Source organism: Argopecten irradians, chromosome 8 (assembly GCF_041381155.1).
Source record: "Argopecten irradians isolate NY chromosome 8, Ai_NY, whole genome shotgun sequence".
Taxonomy (NCBI): domain Eukaryota; kingdom Metazoa; phylum Mollusca; class Bivalvia; order Pectinida; family Pectinidae; genus Argopecten; species Argopecten irradians.
The window spans coordinates 37638323-37661976 of NC_091141.1; the positions used below are offsets into that span (position 1 = coordinate 37638323).

The window sequence follows — 23654 nt, forward strand, 5'->3', positions numbered from 1 at the left end:
ATAATTTCCCGCCATAAAATATAGCGCATAAATAGAGAGATAATATTTTATTGTTTAATACTTTGAATAAGCAATTACCTCTTTAGCAGTAAATACAATGATATTTAAAAGAAAATGCGCTGTGAAGTTGAGAGCCAATCGGAATCAAGAGATCTTGGAGTTAACCAATCAGAGGTGCCGCAGGTGTTTAAACATAAACGATAACCAACTGCTATGCAATTTATCACATGGGTTTTCCATTGTGAAACATGCATAGTTATGGGATTAATCATGTTTTCGTTGGGTTCCGGGATTATTTTTACAATTTTTGTTGTCACTTAAATTCATGGAGAAGACCTAGAGTTGTACTACAATTCCAATGTATACATGTATATATACAAACACAATTTAAATAATTTAAAGTACAAATACACGAAACACAGAAAAACCATTATTATATTCTTTGATGTTTAATGTCAAATTGACAACAATACATTCCAGTGTATGTTCACGGACATGGAAGGTGTACATGGCGTATCATATGATATTTTTGTTCAAATTTAAATTTCGTGAATTGACGCTTACCCTTACTTTAACAGAACATATTATTTGAAACATAATGTAGGTAAAGACGTTCGCGTGGTTTATTTACCAATATAATGGGTTTATCAAGTAAAACAAATTAATATAAAATCTGGAACCTTGCTGCATAGGTCTAACGCCTGACCTTTTGTCTGGGGCCTCGTGTAAACAACCTACATCTCCTTTGTCTTATTTGTATAGTCTTTGGTTTACTTTCTACTTTTTTGTAATTATTTTTAGCCAAACTGTGCTGAATTTTAGGAATTTCGCCGAATAGGAAAAGTATCAGTTACCTACGCCATATACACCTTTGCAGTTATTACTGAAAACATACTTATTTCAATGCATTTAGATTTTAGCGGAAATGCGAAAAATCGTAAATCATGATTTATTAGCGCGGGTATAAATTAGCGCTATTCGATGGTTAAATACAGGAAAATATTTTTGCTTAACAAGATTTAGCGTTGTACATTAATAGCGCTTCAAAGACAGCGCGAAAAACGCTAAAAAAACTACCGCTAAAATAAATCTACCGTTAAGATAAGTACATTTACAGTATCATTGTCTTTACAAGTCCATGTTATATACATAATAGTAATCTATAAACACTATAAACAACAATGTGACAGTTATGTCAATTACGATTCGTGTCACGTAATTATTACATAATATATATAATAGTCGATGAAATGACAACGATTTGATAAATTTTGATTATGCAGTGGTACTCGTTAACATAAAGGTGAATAATATGTGTATATAAATATATGATGTACAATGTATATCCTCTGTTAAAACAATATCTAAAACTATATTTTTGATGAATTTCTTTATGTCTTGTTCAGCATTTTCTTCTAGTATACTTATCCAAATGCACTGTAAGCTAATGTCCTTTCAATTCACGGCTATTTAATTCCGCGATTTCCAATTCAAAATAAGTTCACAAAGATTAACATTAGCGTATCCAAGAACTGAATAGATTTTTTTCATCAATTTCAATGATGTAGATGTTTGCTCAAGATGAAAAATTTTCGCGAATTTTCTTGGTTTGCGAAATTCGCGAAAGTATACCGTACGCGAAAGAAAGTTTGGCTACAGTATTCTGACGCATTCTAATGGAACTTTTGAAAGAAACTTTTGATTTTGTCAATTCAATGGGTGACAATTTCAGATGCTACTGTACACCCAAAAAGAGGTACCTTTGAACTTGATACAAAAAAAAATCTATGAAATGCAACAAAAAACAAAACACCATGAAAAGGCTCTCTATGAATTCACAAAAATATCCTTCCATAAAAACAAAATTATTTTCTAATTAACGAATACACAACATATAAAATATATAGGATTTTATTCTTTTACTTTTTTCAAATATTTCTGAGTAATACTATTTATCTCCAATCAAAACAAATATTCAGTAAAAAATAAAAAATAAAAGCCTCTATGTTTTATCTAATTTGTTCAAAAGCAATCTTATTGTTTACTTTCACGCAACATCAATCATTCTAAGCAAAAACAATGATAAGAATGGATACGCTGTTAATGATGGGAACTCAAGGGATATCTGGAAAAAGTATTGGTAAAACTTGGTATAAGTAACGAAAGGAAAAAAAAACCATTCTGATTCACCCGAGAGATAATGAACCCTTTCAATCATGATATACCTTTACAGCGAAAATAAATCTAAGCGTATTCTTATTATTCCCATGGAAAACACGATGGAAAAATCAATCGCTAGAAAGACTAACTCATGCAAGATTTACAAAATCGACATGGCGAAATTATTTTCCGCGAAAATCAACAAGTTTTAGATATACTTCTCCGGTTTCTCACAATAACCATTACAAAAAAATGAAAACAAAATAAAATAAAACTATTAAAAAATATTACGAAAAATAATTTTGTTTATCATATTTGTTGTCTAATCGCTTTGTGGGATATACAATAAAATATATGTATATATCAATCTTAAAGTTAAAAGAATACAAGTATCAAAACTAATCAGGAACGGAAAAAGTACATGAATTGGTGAAATAAACAAAGGTGATTTACATCTAATTACAAATCAATGTTGCCTAATTTGTCGAGGTATAGAATATACGTATGTTGCTTTGGTTTCACTATAAGTGATTCGTGTTTGTAAACTTTGATTGTTATTCGATGAAAGATGAACGATCTTTGTTACGCTCGCTCTCATAATACGTGTAGTCCTGGTTAGGAAGGTCGCCATAGTTCAAAGCATAGTTGTCGTAAGAACTGTAAAACATAAAAAAAATCCTTTAAAATTGTACACCCATTCAAATAAGTATTAGGACGTATTAACAATATGTGACTTAAAGTATATATTTAACAAAAAAAGGGGGGTAATTTGGTGCCCACCATAGAATGATCTATGAAAATGGGAAAAGAATACGTTTTCTCTGCTTTTCTCTTCTTTTCTTTTGAAATACAAATGGAACCATCACATTACGTCTGATTATCAGCAACATAATTGAATTGTCAAATTTAAATTGTCGCGATGTTGTGCTTAAATTCTTCCAAAATGAATATTTAGGCAGAACTCGAAAATGGCTGCCTATCACAATATGCAGTTGCAGGAATAATAGGGATCAAGAAAAGCCTACATATGGAATTTTAGAGAGATATATTTGGAACTTTTTATATTATCATATTATCAACTACATGTAAGATGGCTACCTTTCGGCCATTTTTGTCTAATTGTTCCGAAATTGCAATATGCAATTTGGACTAGGGTCCAAGGGGAAAGAGCATACAATATAGGAGGAAGAATTCTTCGGTATTTTCGGTAACAAACTTCAATCATCAATATCCAAGATGGTTGCCAGCCGGCCATTTTGTTGACCAATCGATCCAAATGTAATTTGTAAAACCAAGGTCGTAGAGGAACCAATGCATGGAATCTGAGAAAGATCCTACTTGTATTTAGAAATAGCGATAGCAAAAAATGTTATTCGACGGACGGAAGGACGGACTGACCAGGGACGAAATTCCCACCGTCTGTTGATGTTGGGCTAAAACGGTTGCTGTGCAATTTATGCGAAAGTAACGAAATGTTTCGTCTTAAGCAAAAGTTTTGAATTGGTGTTTTTCAGATAACACGTTTCAGATAACACAATCATTTTTTTTAAATTGTTTAAGCAAGAACTTTTTCTTCAAATTATTTGTAGAGAAATACATCAAAAAGCAAGAAAGCTCAGTTTGGGCATAATACTCACTCTCTAAAATTATTTCACAGATATGTTTTCAATTAAAGATATATAAAATAGAATTACCGCATAGAGGGATTTCTTGTCGGAACAAGGGCCATCGAAGGGTTACTAAAATGAAAATAGCATTTTGTTATCATACATAAAAAGCCGTGGTATGCAGAGATATCAACTCATTCAACTCTGAGGACACATTGGAATCTTCTTATTTAAAGGCAAGGGTATTCTATTGTTATTTCATGGGTGAATGAGTCAATGCAGAAGCTGATAGAATGTTATATAAGCAATCCCAAAAGAGAATCTTTAAAGAATCGAGTCCTGTTTCTGCTTTGAAGCTCCGATCAAATGATAGCTTTTAAAAAATGTCAATGCACATGTCCATTTTATCTGCTTTGAAGCTCCGATCAAATGATAGCTTTTTAAAAAATGTCAATGCACATGTCCTTTATGTTAATTTCGAATTATAAAGAACGATAATTCAATCATCAATTTTGTATTTTGTCATATTCATGAACCGGGACACGATATAACGACAGCCGGTATTTAACATTGACATTGTGGAACATGTGCGGTAAGGTATAATGCTTCGCAAAACCATAACCATAAGACTCAGAACATCTGATGCATGCAATATATCTGTAAAGCCTTGTTGACTGTGACAAAAGTTAACACAAAGAAACACTCACACTAACAATACGCCATTATCTGAGTAATATAGATCTTTCTGTGAGGGAATAATTATAGCCACAAACCTCATTAGCATTGGCTGAGGTGCAATCATTGTCATTGGAGCTGGTGTGGGCTTCCGTGTGTAGACCTTCCTCACCTTTGGTTGGGGTTCTGTAACAAGAGATGATCAGTTTAAATTAAGCATTCATGAATTAATATCCCGTTAAATCGAATCCGAAAACCTTGCTAAATTAGATGTTGGTAATGATACAATTGTTCATGTAATAAATTCCTACAATCGTCATTGGAATACTCCAATAGTTTTACCATAGTAAACCATGAAAAGAAAACTTGGTCAAAGTGTTGTAAAGAATGCAGCATATAAGTCACAAATTAGCTTAAGCATGATTAATTTTATTTTAGCAGAGAACGTTACACAATATGGAGTATTCAATATCCCAAAACGACGTGTGTAAAGTACGATAAAAAGTAAAAGACAACTCAATTCATTATGCGCCAAAAAATGGACATGGAGATTTATTAGTTTGTTTATAGTACTTACTACGTGCTAAACAGCATACAAGAACGATGATGAGGATGAGGAGAAGGACGGCAGCAGCGACAGCGATCGCAATAATCACTTCGGTCGTCAATGGGTCGGTGGTCGGTGCTACTGTTGTCGTGGTAACTGCGCCTATAATACAAATATAACAAATTAACGTAATACCGGAAGTGTTGTGTGGTTCTGCTGTTGTGGCAACTGCGCCTATACTTCAAATATCAGTGGCGTAGCGCCCGTGCATGCTTGCATGCTCAAGCATGCAAAAAATAATCTGACTACATTTTTGTACAGTCAGAAAAAACACAACATTTGAATACACGTAACGCTGCTGAATATAAATTACGTATAAATACATATGATATGTCCAGCTGTATGCCTAACATAACTTTGTGCACATTTGACAGTCTTGAACATTGGCCATTCTGGAAATTTATTAGAATAGTCTATATATTTCCGGTTACCACGTGCATTTAGTTGTTAAATTTGATTGTTTGAATCTTGTCGAAGACAATATTAGACTTCTTCACCAAATTCCCTCAAGCAAATGTGGATTTTGAATCGGGAAACACTTACGAATACCAAAATAAACAACATCGCATGAAAAGTAAGAAATATTCTAAAAACATATAACTATATTAAAAATTAAATCGCGTGTTAATCCATGATTTTCGGTGTCACTCATGAAATAGTTGACTTTTATTTTTTAGAATATGAACAGATTGTTGATTAAGAAAATAATTTTTGTTATTGTAATTGTTAGAAATAGAACAAAATATGTAGAAAAATAGGTCATAAATACTATGTTTATTTTTTTATTGAGGTGGTAGAGGACTGGTCCCTTCTTACGCAATTACGTAAACTTAATTTCAATTTTGTTTAAAATATTCGCCATAAGTTTTTCATCATTTGAAATAACACAAATAGCACTTGTCAGGGGAGTCTAGTATAGTACGATTATATGTATATAAAAAAAAATCACCACAGTTCTAATTTTGTATATAGTTTTGCATGGTTATCAACTAAATATCGTGACCTCCATTTAACCATTGGTATATACGTTAAAAGTTACCATAAAAGTAAAATGGTTACTACATTATAACAATTTCCCGTCAGCATGCAGACCTATCCAGACCTAGCTACGCCACTGAATATTACACATTGACGTAATACAGGAAGTGTTTGGTGGTTCTGCTGTTGTGGTAACTGCGCCTATAATACAAATATTACACATTGACGTAACACAAGAAATGTTGGTTGGTTCTGCTGTTGTCGTGGTAACTGCGCCTATAATACAAATATTACACATTGACGTAATACAGGAAGTGTTTGGTGGTTCTGCTGTTGTGGCAACTGCGCCTATACTTCAAATATTACACATTGACGTAATACAGGAAGTGTTTGGTGGTTCTGCTGTTGTGGTTGCTGCGCCTATAATGCAAATATTACACATTGACGTAACACAAGAAATGTTGGTTGGTTCTGCTGTTGTCGTGGTAACTGCGCCTATAATACAAATATTACACATTGACGTAATACAGGAAGTGTTTGGTGGTTCTGCTGGTGTCGTGGTAGCTGCATCTATAATGCAAATATAACACATTGACGTAATACAGGGAATGTTTGGTGGTTCTGCTGTTGTCGTGGGAACTGTCCCTATAATACAAATATAGCACATTGACGTAATACAGGAAGTGTTGGTACAGCTGTTGTTGTGGTCGTCAACCTTATTGCACATTTTACAGTAATATACATATATTTATATGCACTGAGTTTCCGTTTAAACAAACTCATCAAACTTGCTTTTTATCGTGTGTTTCTTACGTTTTTTAACCTCCATGCATGTTATTGGTTGCTTTTAATAAATTCTTTAGTTTATTTTACCAAAACAACGAAACACAATATGTAGGGTTTCGATTAGTTATGACCTATATAATTTTATACCCGAAAAAAGTAAATTGAAAAAGAAATATCGTACGAACCTGATCGGAGGTTGAAGGTAATGGCTGTCGATTCTCCAATCGAGTTGGTTGCGTAGCAACTGTATGCTCCGTAATCACTATCTGATGCGACCGTGACAACATATGTAAGGCCTGTCGCCCCAGCAATGTTGGCATTGCCCTTAGTCCACCTGTACGTGTCGACAGCAGGATTGGCAATGGTGTTGCAGGTCAATGTTCTTGGGTCATTCAGACCAATCACAATATTCTGTTCTTCGACAGTTACAGTACTGATGGGTTTGTCTAAAAATACCAAATTATTTTACTGCATTTTTATAATTAAGCAAATTTGAATTCGTGATAATTCTTGCCTTTTTATCTACATATCAATGTACATTTTAGTAAGTAATTCGCGTTTTTTATCATTAAGCAGCGTAAGATTCTAAGAATCGCTGACAGATGCATAATAAAGTTAAACATTAGTTAGTAAGCAGTCTTTTTTTCGCTAACCCCCTGTCACTTAAAAAATAAATAAATGCGAATGCAGGATTGGTGAATCATTTATGTTTGTAAGTTCTAGAATCAACACAAAACACTAGACAAGTAATAAAACGTAGAAATTCTGTAAACTTGGATATTATTTTTTCCTCTAAGTAAACTTAAGCGTTTGCTTATCGCTTTATGTATCTATAATGAATTCATTTCATATGTAAAAGTTGAATATGTTAATCATATTTTGCTTATGGATATACTCACGGGAATTTAAAGAAAGTGATTTAAGCCAAACTTTTCACACCATAACTAATTCCAGATTTATTGCAGCTGCCAAGAAAATGACGTTAACAGTAGATTGTGTAAAACTACAGAATATGATAGTTTAACTTACATTGGATGTTGACAGTGAGGGTTGCAGATGCTGATCCTCTAGAGTTTGTCGCAGTACACACGTACTCGCCATGATGTCCTCGGTCGATATTGGAAATGGAAAGTTGTTGTACGGTCGATACAACCTGGTTGGTGCTCTTCTTGACCCATTGATAAGAGGGAGCGGGGTTGGCCTCCGCTGTACATGTTGATGTGAAGGATTGCTGTTCCCTTCTTGTTATTGTTGCTGGGTTGACTGCGATGTTTGTAGGTGGAACTAAAACAAAATGATTAAATCCTGGTTGTAACGAGCATTTGCATTGGCTTAAAATATGTATGTCATACGTAACTATGGCATTTCGGTTGTAATGCTGCATGGACGATACAATGGCGTAGCAATATCTTTGAGGAAAGAGTCTTAATTAAACATAATTTCACTATTAAATTACATGTATATTAAATGAAATAAACGCTGCATTTAGGAAACACTCCAGTTTTCGTGTTCTGTTTCCATAACATTTAAATTAAGTTAATCCTTAAATAAATACAATTAATTATATTCTTATGATCTAAATTAGATTATTTCAAATATCATATATATTTAACTTTAACTAAACAAAACTTGTGATTTGGCAGAACAGCTAAAGGGGTTTAACTCGCATAAAATACATAAAAATATATAATGTGATATATATTTTGCCTAAAGAATTTAATAGATAGCTGATGTTTCCATTAATGGAAATCTTCCATTAAATGTTAATCAAAGTATTAACCAAACCAGGCAAAATATATTTAAAGAAAAAATCAGGTGGAAAAACGCGCACTACTTACCAGACACAACCAAGTTAGTGAGCTCACTCTGTCCAGTGCCAACTGAATTGGTTGCGTGACACCTATAACTTCCTTGATCCTGGTCAATCAAATTATTGATGGTCAACGAGGGGTTAGTTGGACTTGATCCTTCGTATTTTGGTGCCGCTGCTGTAATTTGGTTCGTTGCACCACTAACCGTGCGTGTCCAGTAGACTGACGTTGCAGCTGGGTTGGCAATGACGTTGCATAGCAGCACTACCTGACCTCCACGGTCGACTGAGAACGCTGATACAGGTACACTAACAGTTGGGCTTGCTGTAGAGATATTAATAAAATAGAATGTCGACATCTTGATATTAACTGTGCTTGTAAGTATTTTAAATTTTACGAGGGAAGAATTTTGCGATTTTCCCTTTGAGACTAATTCACGGGGAAAATCATTCGCCCATTTTAAATTTTTAAGTGTGACAGGCCATGGAAATGATGTTTTTGAAAAAATTCCTGCGAGGGAAATAGCCTTTGGCGCGAGTATAGTGTAATATAATCGCCGTAAATTAAAGTAATTATACTGTCGGTTAATGTAACTGCTTCTTGGATACTATAAGGAATCGAATTAAAACGAAACGCATGAGAAATTAATAGAAATAATAGTAGCTTTATGCTTCTAATTGAATATTATATTTGCACCAAAAGGCTTTATAGAACTTATTTTTGTTCAACTTATAGCTATTTTAAATCTGGTTTGCTAACGTTTTTGTTCGTCGAATGTGGTTGTAAATATTCCTAAACTTTCCCACCTGTGTTGGAAATACCTATACATATACAGCAACAATTGCTTACACTGTGTTACTTACATCATAAATTGTGTTAATTCCTTATTGGTCGTATGGTATGTATAATGATTACTAATAAACTATTATTTTAAACATTTGTTGCACATTGTTGCAATATGCCAAATATATCGTCATTTTTGGGAACCTCATTGTCCCGATTTGCCGACATAAATCTTATATTTACTATTATAATTTGACGTATTCTTAATATCCTAAATATGATTTATTATAAAAAGTCAGTGCTCGAACTATCACTAGCTACAACAAAGCTGTTTTTCAGGAAAAAATTCGTGTCCGAGGAATCCGCCGGCTCGAATTGACCGGAGCTTTACCACAGTTTTAAACAACTTTACAAATACTTACAGCCAACGACAGAGACGTAGACGGGTGGACTGGTTCCAGTTCCCAGGGAGTTCGTAGCTTTGCAATTATAGGTTCCTTGATCTGTCAATGCGGCGCTGGAGATGGTCAAAGATGGCGTAGTCACAGAGCCTCCGCTATACTTCGGCGCCGCAATGGTGATTGGGGTTGCAGTGGTCGAAGGAGCTTTTGTTATGGTCCAAGACACCGATGTCACTGCGGGAACTCCAGCAACATTGCAAGCAATCGTGACGGAGTCACCAAGATTGATGTTGTAGTTTGTCTGTGTGACAGTGGCGGTAGGGGGCGCTGTAACGTTTAACATTTATGTGAAATATGTTTCGAAGATTTAAAGCTATTTTAGAATAAACTAATGTGTATAGAGTAAAAAAGAAACATATTATAAGATATAGCAATTGTCACAACATAAAACATTTTATGTGTATCTTAATTTAGTATTATGCTTTTTCAGTGATTATATTTAACTTTGGACACCACAGCCCTCAAACCAAATCTGCTTATAGTAGTACCGTGTATGTAAATCTTACCTCCTGTTACAAAAAGATATGCCGTTGAACTTTGACCTTCGCCTACACTGTTTGTTACAAAGCACTGGTAGAAAGCCTGATCAGTGTTTGCTGCCGTTCGGATCACCAGTGATGGGGATGTCAAAGTGCCTCCCGAATACTTGGCATTGCCTGTAATAGTTATATCTGACGGCTGAGTATTAACGATCTTCCTCCATTTGATCGATGTTGCGTCTGGAGAGGCAGTGTACTGACAGTCGATCGTGACATCTTGACCAACAACGACGGTGTACGAAGGTTTGCTGATCACCACGGACGGCACGTCTAGGATACACAAAGCAACATCAATTATGGTATTAAACACAGACGAGATATAAATGATCACTTTATTATAGGTATTATAACCCTCTAACGTCACATTTCGGGGCTTTATATTTAGTTATGTCCAAGACATTAGCTGGAAAGCTGAGTGATTAACAATAGCTTTCCGCCATTTTTCACTGATTGATACTGACTGTATAGAGTTGAGTATTCTCGGTGTGGTGGACACTTTATTCCAATTATGTTGAAATCAAGATGTAATCTAATAAAATCAAACACTTTCCAATTATAACTCCAAATTTATCGCAATAGCAAAAAAGTACGTATAACTAATCTCAAAAAGTCTTACTTCCGGTTACTGCCAGTGTGGCGGGTGAACTCTCCCCCGTGCCGACGGCGTTTGTGGCTGTACACACATAGCTCCCTTGGTCAGTTGTTGCAATACTATTAATGGTCAAGGAAGGATTGGCGACAGTTGATCCCGAAAACTTGGCAGTCGCTGTGGCTATGTTACTGGTGACTCCACCAACGGTTCGTTTCCATGTGACAGATGAGGCCTGAGGGGTTGCCACTACCGTACAGGTGAGTGTCACCGACGAACCAACCACAGCAGTAATAGGCGGTGGATTTGTAATGGTAACAGTTGGCAGGCCTGAAGTATTTTATTGCACATTGTATGTGTGAAATATTGATTTAAAAGTTACATGTAACAAAACTCCGGGTAGTTCGAAAAGTTTTTCGTCGTATTACCATTATTCCTCGAACAGAAATATATCCCCGTTTCATCAAATACGTAGTATTAGATCATGTGTTCATCGAACAGGTGTTCGACCCTCGAGAAATTTTCAAAAATGCATTTTTTGTTATACATAAGTTTTCAATTTGATATTGCTATCATAAACAACTTTCATAAAAAATTCAAACAGCTGAATATCACGGTACTTAAAATGTCACTGACATGCATTATTTGTCATTTTTTGAGACAAGATTCGCTAAAATTATTTCACAAGTAGTTTAGCTAAACACGAAAGGTTTTCATACAAATATTAAAACCTTCTCAAGGGACATAATCCATCAAATTACGTCACTTGACGTATTTTCACTACCGTGATGCTATTAGCATGTCTTTCACACATAAAAGAAATCATCCTCAACTCACCAAACTTACGTCTACTGAGCTGGTCAAGGCTTTAACTACTTGACCTTCACATATACAGCTGACCTACTTCAACTGATACTTAATATACTTACCACCTGTCACATCTAGTGTAGCCGCGTTACTAGTTGCAGATCCCACCACATTGGTGGCACTGCATTTGTATGTGGCCTCGTCGTTAGCTCCAGCGTTATTGATGGTGAGAGATGGAGTCTGGATGTTACCGCCGGTAAACTTAGTGTTGTCTATAGTCAATATCGATGTCACAGTGCCGACTGTCTTTGACCACGAGATGCTGCTTGCGGTAGGATTAGCTGCTACATTACATACAATTGTAATTGACTGACCAGTGATCACTGTGTAGGCATTGAGAGGGATATTTACGGTTGGAACAGCTGAAGAAGACAATACAATTCATAACCTTAATTGTTTCTCGCGACACATTTTTATGTTGAGTCATAAAAGAGCTAATAACACATTTGAAATCCCTGCTACATTTTTTTAATTAGCAGTAGACATAAAAATATTGCTCTTGTTATTATTGAAGCATATTGGCAATGGCGTTACTTATCGATCTTGAAACATTGGATCATTAATTTTTATTCGCGTTTTGTTTCATTAGGATAGGTAGCAATACGCTATCAACAAACATCAGATGGTACATCTAACACAACTTGAACTTACCGCCAGTGACCGTTAGAGTTGTTGTCCCACTTACGCCAGTCCCGACACTGTTGGTTGCCGTACAAATATAGCCTGCGGAGTCTGCCGCGGTAGCGGTTACAATGGTAAGTGCTGGTGTTCCGACTGTACCACCTGTATATGCCGTTAAGCCAACATTTACATTGGTCGTGACGCCACTTATAATTTTCCTCCACTGGATGCTGACCACAGGAGGATTGGCTGACACTGTACATCGAAGTGTCACCGAATTTCCTGACACAATGGAGTACGTAGGATCGGGAACTGAGACTGTTGGGATATCTGTAGGTGTTACATAATCACATAAGAAATCAGCACAATAATAATTACCACACATAAAAATATAATTAATTTAATTTATGAATGGAACTAAGTCTAAAAAATGTGATATTATACTTAAATAATAATTTTGTATTTGTTTTCATACTAAATCTTTCTGATTGGCATATTCTATTTCTTCACACTACTATGAAGAAAAGATTCGAAAACGGCGAGAAAACCAGACGTTATCATGACGTCATAATAGAGACGTCGACCATGCGTATTGATTTGGAAAAATAGTCCATTGAAGATTCAATCGAATCGTTCATTTAAACGTCTTTCATGTCATCAAGTAGTCTGAAAAATGTAATATAATTAATAAATAAATTATGAGCATTGATGTCTCTATTTTTATATCTAATTTTTTTGCGGATTCACACAGTTTGAAAACAAAATTCCTTTCTTACCCCGATGAAGTTAAACAATACTCAAATACTTAAATGATTCTATAAATTAGTCAAAGTCCATCACACAACGGTTGACCAAAATGTTGAGATTCAACGGCATATTATTAGAATGAAATCAAACATTTGTAAAATTATACTCAATATCGTTTTGGTTTATAAAGTCACAGACAAAAACTAAATGGCATTCTTCGTAGACGAGAAATATGTATTTCGAATAATGCTTAAATAACATGATAACTCAACGAAGTACTAATTATACATTAGTTTTCATTCTTTTATTATTTCTACAATAAAACAAATTCAGATGTAGCGCATTTGCATCCTAGCCTATAGTTTTGTTTGCCCAATGATTGTGTCGCTTTTAAGTTATCAGTTCTTTGTGTATGAGGTAATATTATCCTACTTCCAAATCTTTCAGTCTATGTAAAGTAATAATAGTTCTAACCGATCGATAGAAATCAGTGTAATATATGAAATTAAATCATAATGAAATAATTATGAAATCTGAGATTATGTTTTAAGATATTGACATAAATGCTGTATTCATACAGTATGATCTTTCTGAAAATGGTAAATAACTATGTGTAAATAGTGCCAAAAGTGATAGATTGACATTATATCGACATAAATAAGCGAGCAAAACTGAAATTAAATGTAATGCTTTATAAAACAACCATTTGAATTTCATGGCTGCAATCTTGTTTTTTATTAATGCATAATTTACATTCCTATTGCAAAAACTACTGGAAACAAATGAGCATGAAACGGTTTGAATGATAGTAATTGTAATTAAAAATATAAAAAATAATAACAATTAGAAAAATAAGAACGAAGATAATTAGATACACATATAAGAACCATTCTTGAGAATGTGGGCACCGCACACAAATAAATGAGGTAAATCGATGACGTATAACATAGAAAAATAATATTGAAAACACGAAAGAGGATAGAAGACTGAATAACCACCTACCTCCGGTAACAGAAAGAGATGTCTGACCACTTCGTCCCTCACCCACACTGTTTGTAGCCGTGCAGACATATGTTGCCGCGTCGACACTAGCAGCTCCTGTGATGGTAAGCGACGGGGTACCAACCGTCGACCCGGAGTATTTGTCGGGGGTTGTAGACACCGCGGTTTCTGTGCCACCAGACATTCTCTTCCATACCACTGATGTGGCAGTAGGAAGACCCGTTACAGTACAGCCCAAAGTGATAGTCCCGCCTTTTAGCACACTGTAGGATGTTTGGACGACTTGTACATTTGGTACAGCTGTGGATGATACAGAAAATATGTAGTGGAATATTGCTTATAAAATTGACAAGGTCTAACAGTTTCGTTTTCAAAACGATGTTAGCTGTATATACTAATAAAATATGGCAATATTGGTTTTTTTTCTGTCGGGATTTTGGCATTACAAAAAGTCTTTTAATGAAGTAATTGTTCAGTATATTATTCACCCGTCAACGATATTCTAGGTGTAACTATTATAGCATGTTATACACTCCTGGACTGTGTCATAGCAAAACTGAAGGTTCTGAATGGATAAACAGGTCATTTGGCCGTTTGATGTACATCAAATGAATAACGGTATAATGTGTTGGTTTAAACTTGGGCGTCGATCTCTGTTATCTAAAGAGGAAGTTTCTGCTGGCCTTTGATTGCTTAGTTTTCTTTTCTCTATAGCTATGACATAATCCAAAGGTGAATATAATGAAAGTGATAGTAACCCCTCTAAATTCCAAAGGTTAGTTCAAATCCGATTTGAATGACGATAAATATACATAAAATCAATAAAGACAACTTTGATTGATATCGTGTACATTTTATCCTTGCCTCTTACATTGAAGACACTTTTTAATAAACATTTTGTCATTATATACTGTTAAAAATCCAACAAGTTTTTAATTAAAAACTTATAATCTAACCTAAGGCAGACATTTCTGAAACTTTAAGCAAACATAAGTCTTCGGTGTACCTTTACACCGGAAAGAACAATACATCAAAACTTCCCCTGAACATCTACTTACAGCCAGTAACTGTCAGAGTGGTTTGAGCGCTTGATGCTGTCCCAACAACGTTAGTTGCCTGACATACATAAGTTCCTTCGTCAGAGTTCGCGACGTTGTTGATGACGAGTGACGGAGAAGAGGCGGAGGACCCGGTGTACTTGGTTCCATCAATGGTAATCGTTGAGGTTCCGGTAGACGTCGTCTTGGTCCAGCGGACTATTGTTGCAGTCGGTGTGGCGGTCACTGTACACACAAGCGTTGCTGAACTTCCTGTTATCGCACTGTATGCTGTGTTGCCTATCGTGACAGTTGGTGGCGCTTTGTAAAGAAACGATCAAATCACCGATTTAATTAATATGTAACATTTTTGGTGTTATGAGATAAATAATTATTATTCAATTGACTGTTTTTGAAGTGTATTCACCATCAGGGATATATAAAGATATTTTTCTGGAAACACAAAAGATAATTCTCATTTAATGCCGGCTGTATTCCCTAGTGTCAATCCGTGGCAGCTTGAGATTTTTTCAACTATAATAATAGGTTCTATATTGTTCTTTAAAGTGCCGTCTCACTGAAGCGTACCTACACACAAAACAAACAATATTTCACCGGAGAGAAGGTTTTAAGATATTTTTGTCGAAATAGCTTACAAACTTACCTCCTGTCACAGCTAGTGTTACAGGGTTACTTTGTCCAGTTCCAACAACGTTAGTGGCCTTACATATGTAAGTTCCAGCATCTGTGCTACTGGCGGTAGAAATCACAAGGGACGGGTTGCTAACAGAGAACTGACCACTGCTGACCGTGAGAGTTGTTGTCAGTCCATTAGAGGTCTTTTCCCAGGCAACACTAGTGACAGCTGGTACTCCGGTGGCGGAACACTGCAGAGTGACCGCTGCCCCAGTAGTCACGGCATAATCGGTCTGTGTTACCGTAACAGTCGGAGGATCTAGTACACAGAACAAATTACAAATATTTAATACTAACAGATCTGATCTGAACCAAAACTCAACTTAGGGCCTAAGCTCAGACTGGAATAGTAAAAAAAGGAAAGAAAAAAAAATTAAAAAGAAAAGAATAAAGGAGAAAAACACTATAAAGTTGGAAATTGATTCTAATTTGACTGAAATAGTAAAAAAGAAAATATAAATAATGTAAATTTGATCATTTATTCTAATAACACGAAAGCCTCAATAACGAATGCTTAGAGGTAAATCTATGACGATAGTAACTTAATCACGAAAAGTGAGCGCGTGCAAATCACGAAATTAAACACTCGTGAATACATGCACGTTCATACGTTTCAGTACTGCAAAATGCATAGACACAGGGGTCGCAAATTACCTCAGTAATTAGTGATAAATTCGCGCAGTATTCAGTGATGAATTCGCGCAGTATTCAGTGATGAATTCGCGCAATAATCAGTGATGAATTCACGCAGTGATCTATGATAACACCGCGCAGTAATCAGTGATGAATACCCGCAGTAATCCATGATGAATTCGCGCAGTAATCTATAATGAATTTGCGAAGTAATTAATTATTATTTTGTGCCAGTAATCAGTAATTAATTCCCTCAGTAATCAGTAATGAATTCCCGCAATAATCCACGATGAATTCACGCAGTGATCGAAGATGATTCCCGACGTAATTAATGATTATTTCGTGCAGTAATCAGTAATGAATTTGCGCAGTAATCAGTAATGAATTTGCGCAGTAAGCAATGACGATTTCACGCAGTAATCAATGATGAATTCGCGCTTTAATCACCATAGCGATATAGACGATATACAGATAATCAAATAGCGAAAAGCGATAAAATAAAATTAGCGTTTCAGTTATTTTATCTTTGATTTTACAAAGACATTTTTGTCGAATAATGCTCACTGAGTTAACGCACATGCATTAAGATACAAAACTCGGAGCTCTGTGACAAATTGAAGCAGTAAGTAAAATAGTAAAATCTATCAAACGAGTTCAAATTGAAGCAGTAAGTAAAATAGTAAAATCTATCAAACGAGTTCAATAATTTCAAATTATTTAACGATTCTATTTATCACCACAACTTTTATTAATAGAAATATAAGTAAAAAAAATCATTTCTTCTCTATATAAAATAGTAGAAATCCGCCTAGGATTTGACGTTTACGTCTACCGAGACAATCGTGCGACGTCATACTTTCATGACGATCATGACGTCGTTTTTTCCTGTTACGTCAAAGTGTCTTATGATATTTATGACATGGCCGTATGACATGGCTGAACGGGCCAGTTATGGGATAAATATACTTTTGCTATGTGATACTCACTGCCCGTAACTGATAAGGCTACTAGTCCGCTCTGTCCCTTGCCAATAGCGTTTGTGGCCGTACATCTATAGTTCCCTGCATCACTTGCTGCCGTGTTACTAATAGTGAGAGAAGGATCACTTGTAGATGCTCCGCTGTACTTTGAGTTTCCTGCTACATTGATCATGGTAGCGGCGCCATTGGTTGGTACCTTCTCCCATTGGACAATGGTAGCAATTGGATTAGCTGTCACTGTACACTGTAGTGTTACCGACGTGCCAGTAATGGCTGTGGCTGGTGTCGTCTGTACAGTCACGGTAGGAATATCTGTTAAAATGAAAAATGGTATTGCACTAAAGACATCAAGCACGTTACAAGGCCTACAGTCTAGCAAAAACCTGTGACTAGATTGGACATACAGTTGATATGAAGCCCATCCGGAAGGAAGACAAATAGAACGAATATTTATCTTTCTGGCGAATAACTTCAAAACTATTCACGCATACAAAAATGTATCTTTTGAATTTCCCGCTTACGGTAGTGTCGACGTCACCAAGTTTAATAATCAGAACAGCCAAAGCATTAGCTTCTGAATATACTTCAAAACAAAAAGGTTTGAAACAAGCGAACAAATGAAAATTATGCGGTGATATATTTTCGATACATGCTATTTCGTTAACATGATAATTCTATTTGATTTCAGTGACCGCACAACTTTAAATAAAACCACTTTCTTTTAAATTATTTGACCCTGATGTATAGGCGTAAGTATACGTTGTATACATTGTCAGTGACGCGGCGGAAACGTCAAATATTAATACGTTTAACAAGATTTGAGTTCATAGCCTGATATTGCCCATGTGGTTAAACATAGGCCGAACGGGAAATTGAAAGTAGAATGGGAATATAACATTATACAGCTACACTGCTTCCCTTGACACAGGATCATGATAATAACTAAACATCCTCTAATCTTTACTATAATACAGCTGCTTCCATTGACACAGGATCATGATAATAACTTAATACCCCCTACCCCCTACACTATACTACTTATACAGCTGCTTAACTTGACACACTGGATCATGCTAATAACTTAACATCCCCTACACTATTCTATTATACAGCTGCTTCCCTTGACACAGGATCATGATAATAACTAAACATCCTCTACACTATACTATTATACAGCTGCTTACCTTGACAACAGGATCATGATAATAACTTAACATTCCCTACACTATACTATTATACAGCTGCTTCCCTTGACACAGGATCATGATAATAACTCAACATCCCCTACACTATTCTATTATACAGCTGCTTACCTTGACACAGGATCATGATAATAACTCACCATCCCCTACACTATTCTATTATACAGCTGCGTCCCTTGACACAGGATTATGATAATAAATAACCATCCCCTACACTGTTCTATTATAGCAAATTTTCATTGTCTTTGAAGCGCTTATTCATGAACAGCGATTAATTTTTAAAAGAGTATTCTCTGTATCGAACCAATTGAACGAATTGCGCCGATTAAAATCCGCGCGAATCAGACATAATCTACAATATTCCGCATTTGCTCTAACAAAGTTTACACATGTACGAAATATCACGCGACCTTCGCGTAATTAACGAAGATTTTTTCCCTCGCGTAGATTTACTCGTTTACATTACATTACGTTATCTTCCAAAAAACAAACATAAAATGCAGACAACATCAACAGAATAAATCCGTAAAAGATAAATGAGATTAAAAAAACTTACTTCCTGTAACTGATACGAAAATTGTTGAGCTTTGTCCAGTTCCTACCGCATTGGTGGCGGTACATACATAAAAACCCTCATGGGTGGCCCGGTTGGCTGTTGGGATGGTTAGTGCCGGAGTTGTTACACTTCCACCTGAATAGGTGGTGCCAGTGATGGTCAGCGGTGTAGAGGAAGTACCTTGTACCCTAAGCCATTGCACCGCAGTGATCGAAGGGCTGGCTGCGATTGTACAGGGAATCGTGAGCGAATTTCCTGTTTGTACGGAGTAACCACTTTGCGGAATGGTGACGGTTGGAGGGTCTGCAAAATGTACAAACAAATTCGTTATATAAATGTATTAAGACAAAATTTTATTTTACAAAATCTTTGTTGTAATGCAAAACAGTATTCTGTCTTGTCACAGTACATGATTAGACATATCTCGTCTTCTGAAAGAATTTAAGAAGTTTGGGTAAAAGTCAAGATGGCGTTTAGCATGGACCGTGTAAGTCTTCTAGATTAACCGGCAATCACTTTTCTAAAAATGTCACAAATGAATTCAAAATTGTCTGTAAGAGCTGTTGATCGCAAATTTATGCATTAACAGATGTGTTGAAGATAGCGTGGTGGTTTCCTGTAGTATCATGAGCCCAAAGCTTAATAGTTTAATCAACTTTTGACATTAATGATTGACGTATTAATTAAAAAATAGTAGTTAATACAGCACACAAAGTAGAAATAGATGGGGATGGCATTGCTTTTTAAGAAGCATTGAAAGATCACTCACTGCCTGTCACAGATAGCGTGGTAGAGTCTTGTCCAGGTCCAACAGCGTTAGTTGCTGTGCATGTGTAGAGTCCAGCGTCACCACTTACGGCGTTGTTGATGGTCAATGTTGGCGCTGTCAGTGCTCCAATTGTGTATTTGTTATTGCTGTTCGGGGCATCAATTGTGATAGTCTGGCCACCTGATTGGCGTTGCCAGGTAACAGCGGTGTGGGTGGGATTGGAAGTGACCGAACACGGAATGTTGATAGATGCACCAGTGACAACACTGTACGTAGGCTGTGGAATATCCACGACCGGGACATCTACAACATTTTCAAATGAAATTTGTCACAAGTTATGAAAATCATCGAGTTATCGGTTGGCGTTGTGGTAAGCCACCCGCCTTTCGCCAATTCAACCGGGGTTCAATGCCGGCACGAACTTGAAAAGATAAGAGATCATCAGCCCGATCACTTGGTTTTATCTCCGGGCACGTCGTTTTTCTGCTACTTTCAGACACCTCGCGATTACATGCCAATGAAAATGATATGTGTAAGTTAATTTCTATAACAAAAATAAAAAATAACTTTATGTTGAAATCACTTTTTTCTGTGAAATAATTTCGAGAATCAAAAGTGAAAAAACCCATATATTTCAGTTACACTTAAAAAAAGCCAACAACAACAAAACACAAAAACATTCTGATGTGAGCGATAAAAAACGATATTGCAAGATGAACCGCGCCGCGGAGATTGCAAGTAAATATTTAAATCACTGATGTCTGAATATAACATAAAAGTTTTACTCGGATCAATACAAATCAATTTCCTGATATCAAATCTTTATATGCACTCATATTACGCTACAGTGCTATTCCTATGTATGATAGATATAATAATGGGACTAATTTACGTGCCCCGTGATACATGAAACCTTTGTGAAGGACTGTTGTTTCTATTGCTGATGGAATGACGTTACAAGAAGATACCCCGCGCTAACGTCCATTCAGCGGGAAAATTGTAAAGAATTACGTATCGTCACGACTGGAGGTAGTAGTCCCGCACAAACGTTATCGGGTATCACGTGATACGTGAATTAGTCCCATCGGAGGTAGACTTACTGCCGCTAACTGTCAGCTGGGTATTTTGACTGTTTCCTGTTCCGACAGCATTAGTAGCCTTACACCTGTAGGTTCCAGTGTCGCTTGGTTGTGCGTTGCTAATAGTTAAAGAAGGAACTGTTGGGCTGCCTCCACTGTATCGGTTGTTTGTTGAAATTGCAACGGTCTGATAAACTCCACTTACTAGCCGTTCCCATTCCACAGATGTCTGGAACGGGTTGGCATTAACGGTACAGCCAACAATCACAGTTGTACCAGTCGTCGCTGTGTAAGTCTGTTGTCCGATCGTTACTATTGGTAAACCTTAAAAACATCCATTATTTTATCAATATTCTAAAAGATGCTCCGCCGCCATATATTTTTCTATTAGATACAGGACCAATTAGTATTTGTCTTCAGCTACAAAAGTTACTTACTTTACACCATTACAACAATCGATAAGTTCAAGCTTCTTGTTTTAATTCAAGATGAAACTATTAAAATAATTAATATAAACTGATAAACACAAATTAGAATGTTACCTAGTTATCTTCCCTAGAAGAAAATAGCTATCGCTTGTGACGTCATTATTTTATAAATGGAACTTAAGTGGGTTTTTTTTCTAAACAACGTAATATCATACTTAACACATGACGTAACAATCAATATCTATCCACAAGGGTAGATAAATCTGCGTAATACCGAAAATCAAAATATTAATTTAAACAAAATGCCCTGACTGTCCAAAATCCAACATAAACGCCAAAGTTACCATTTGAAAATAATCGTTTATCCTTTTCCTACTAGTGCTTATGATGATTATGCGGAAAATTTAAACAAATATAAGTCAGATCCGAGGTTATCTGAATTTGATATTTACCAAAAAGATTTATTATTCTACTTACTTCCACTGACTGTCAGTTGGGTCGTCGTTGTGCTGATTCCAGTACCGACTATATTAGTAGCCAAACATCTGTAAGTTCCACTGTCGCCAGGCTGGGCGTTCGTGATCATTAAGTTAGGTGAGCTCACAGTACCTCCAGTGTATCTGCTGTTGGTAGTAATTTGAACTTGTTGATATGTATTGCTGACAAGTTTCTGCCAGATGACACTTGTGTGGGTCGGATTGGCGTTTGTTATGGTGCACACGATTGTAACCGTTGTACCTGTGGTTGCCGTGTAAGTTGGCTGAGAAATGGTAACAGTCGGTGGAGCTGAAAAGACATTGATGGTGATTATTAGGAGGACCTTCAAGACAATGGCAAGACCAAAGAGAATCCATAATGCAAACCAAAAAGTAGAGAAAATGTAGCTACTTAAAGGGACTAAATCGTTAAAAAATCATGTAATAAAAGATAAAACGAATTATAGAACTGAAAATAATGGTAATAGTTGTGTACTTTGTCTTAAAATAACAAAATTTAAAAGTTTGTTGTAGACCTATGTAAAATGTATATGTTTGCTTAATAAAGTACATGTACACCTGTATAATACATACATAATTAACGGGTGAAAATACCTCTCACTTCTTGTCATATTTTCATCACATACTCTAAAGCTTCATAGAACATATGCTGATTTACTTGTCAATATGTATCGGCCGTTTCACTTAATCAGGCCAATATAACCGATAAAATATAAGTGGCCTCTTATAGTGGTGTTATTACATCTATATCCATTAGGCGGATGAGATTTTCAGCGATCCCGATTTTGAACTCAAAGCAGCACTCGGTTATTTCCGTTATATATAGCTAATGCCAACAGATAGAGTTTCTTGTTGTGTTTGGCGATATTTTAACGTTGATAAACATTGCCAATATTTCAATTAAGATGTTGTAATTTTGAAAACTTTCTAATTTCAGGTATAAGAACGTTTGTAGGAAGTCAAAACACCTAAGAAATTTATGTAAATCTAATGATTTAGTAACTTTAAGCATATATACAACATAACGCAGCTTAAAGCAATAAAATAAAGGTAGAAAAGAGAAAAAAAAACTGTAATTGTGTAAATAATAAATAAAGCAATATGTATATAAAAAAAATCTCAAACACACTAACACACACAAAAAACACCCCAACAAAAAGAGTTTTATCAACGACCAAAGCTTTTCCTTCATCCTCTATTGAACTTTTATCAGGAAAGCATAACAGAAGATAAGGCTATAATATTAAAATAAAGAAATTTTGTTTACTTCTATAATGCTTTCCTGAAGAAAATATTGATTAAAGGAATTTGAATAATACTGAAAGAACTTGGTCCTGAAATGCGATTTTATCAAATATAAGGTGCCTGATACCCAGCGACATAAAATTTTGAATATATCACTAGAGAAACAGGCCCAGAACGATTTCAACATGACGTGCCAGACAAGAAATTCATTATGACTACATGTTAGAGGTTTGAATTCTTCTCAGAAATGTTGGGTGTTCTTGTGAATGTACACTCATATAAGGTCGTTGCATAGAAAT

General features: G+C 35.7%; 1 protein-coding gene across 10 annotated transcripts in view; it reads right to left on the bottom strand.

Moving 5' to 3' along the window:
- Positions 1-425: 425 nt before the first annotated feature.
- Positions 426-23654, bottom strand: part of LOC138330274 (hemicentin-1-like) — a 78743-nt gene continuing 55514 nt past the window's right edge. For 9 of the 10 annotated variants that reach the window (XM_069277763.1, XM_069277764.1, XM_069277767.1 and 6 more), the window contains 20 exons: positions 22091-22399; positions 21207-21509; positions 20107-20409; positions 19338-19640; positions 17586-17891; positions 15935-16225; positions 15292-15591; positions 14234-14533; positions 12515-12814; positions 11926-12225; positions 11024-11326; positions 10375-10677; positions 9830-10135; positions 8652-8948; positions 7843-8097; positions 6999-7259; positions 5020-5151; positions 4541-4628; positions 3855-3899; positions 426-2817 (listed from right to left, as the gene is read on the bottom strand). In XM_069277763.1, coding sequence (XP_069133864.1) covers positions 2715-2817; positions 3855-3899; positions 4541-4628; positions 5020-5151; positions 6999-7259; positions 7843-8097; positions 8652-8948; positions 9830-10135; positions 10375-10677; positions 11024-11326; positions 11926-12225; positions 12515-12814; positions 14234-14533; positions 15292-15591; positions 15935-16225; positions 17586-17891; positions 19338-19640; positions 20107-20409; positions 21207-21509; positions 22091-22399 — 5108 coding nt within the window. In that variant the 3' untranslated portion in view covers positions 426-2714. The remainder of the gene's footprint in view (positions 2818-3854; positions 3900-4540; positions 4629-5019; positions 5152-6998; positions 7260-7842; positions 8098-8651; positions 8949-9829; positions 10136-10374; positions 10678-11023; positions 11327-11925; positions 12226-12514; positions 12815-14233; positions 14534-15291; positions 15592-15934; positions 16226-17585; positions 17892-19337; positions 19641-20106; positions 20410-21206; positions 21510-22090; positions 22400-23654) is intronic. The other variant, XM_069277759.1, reaches the window with a different exon arrangement.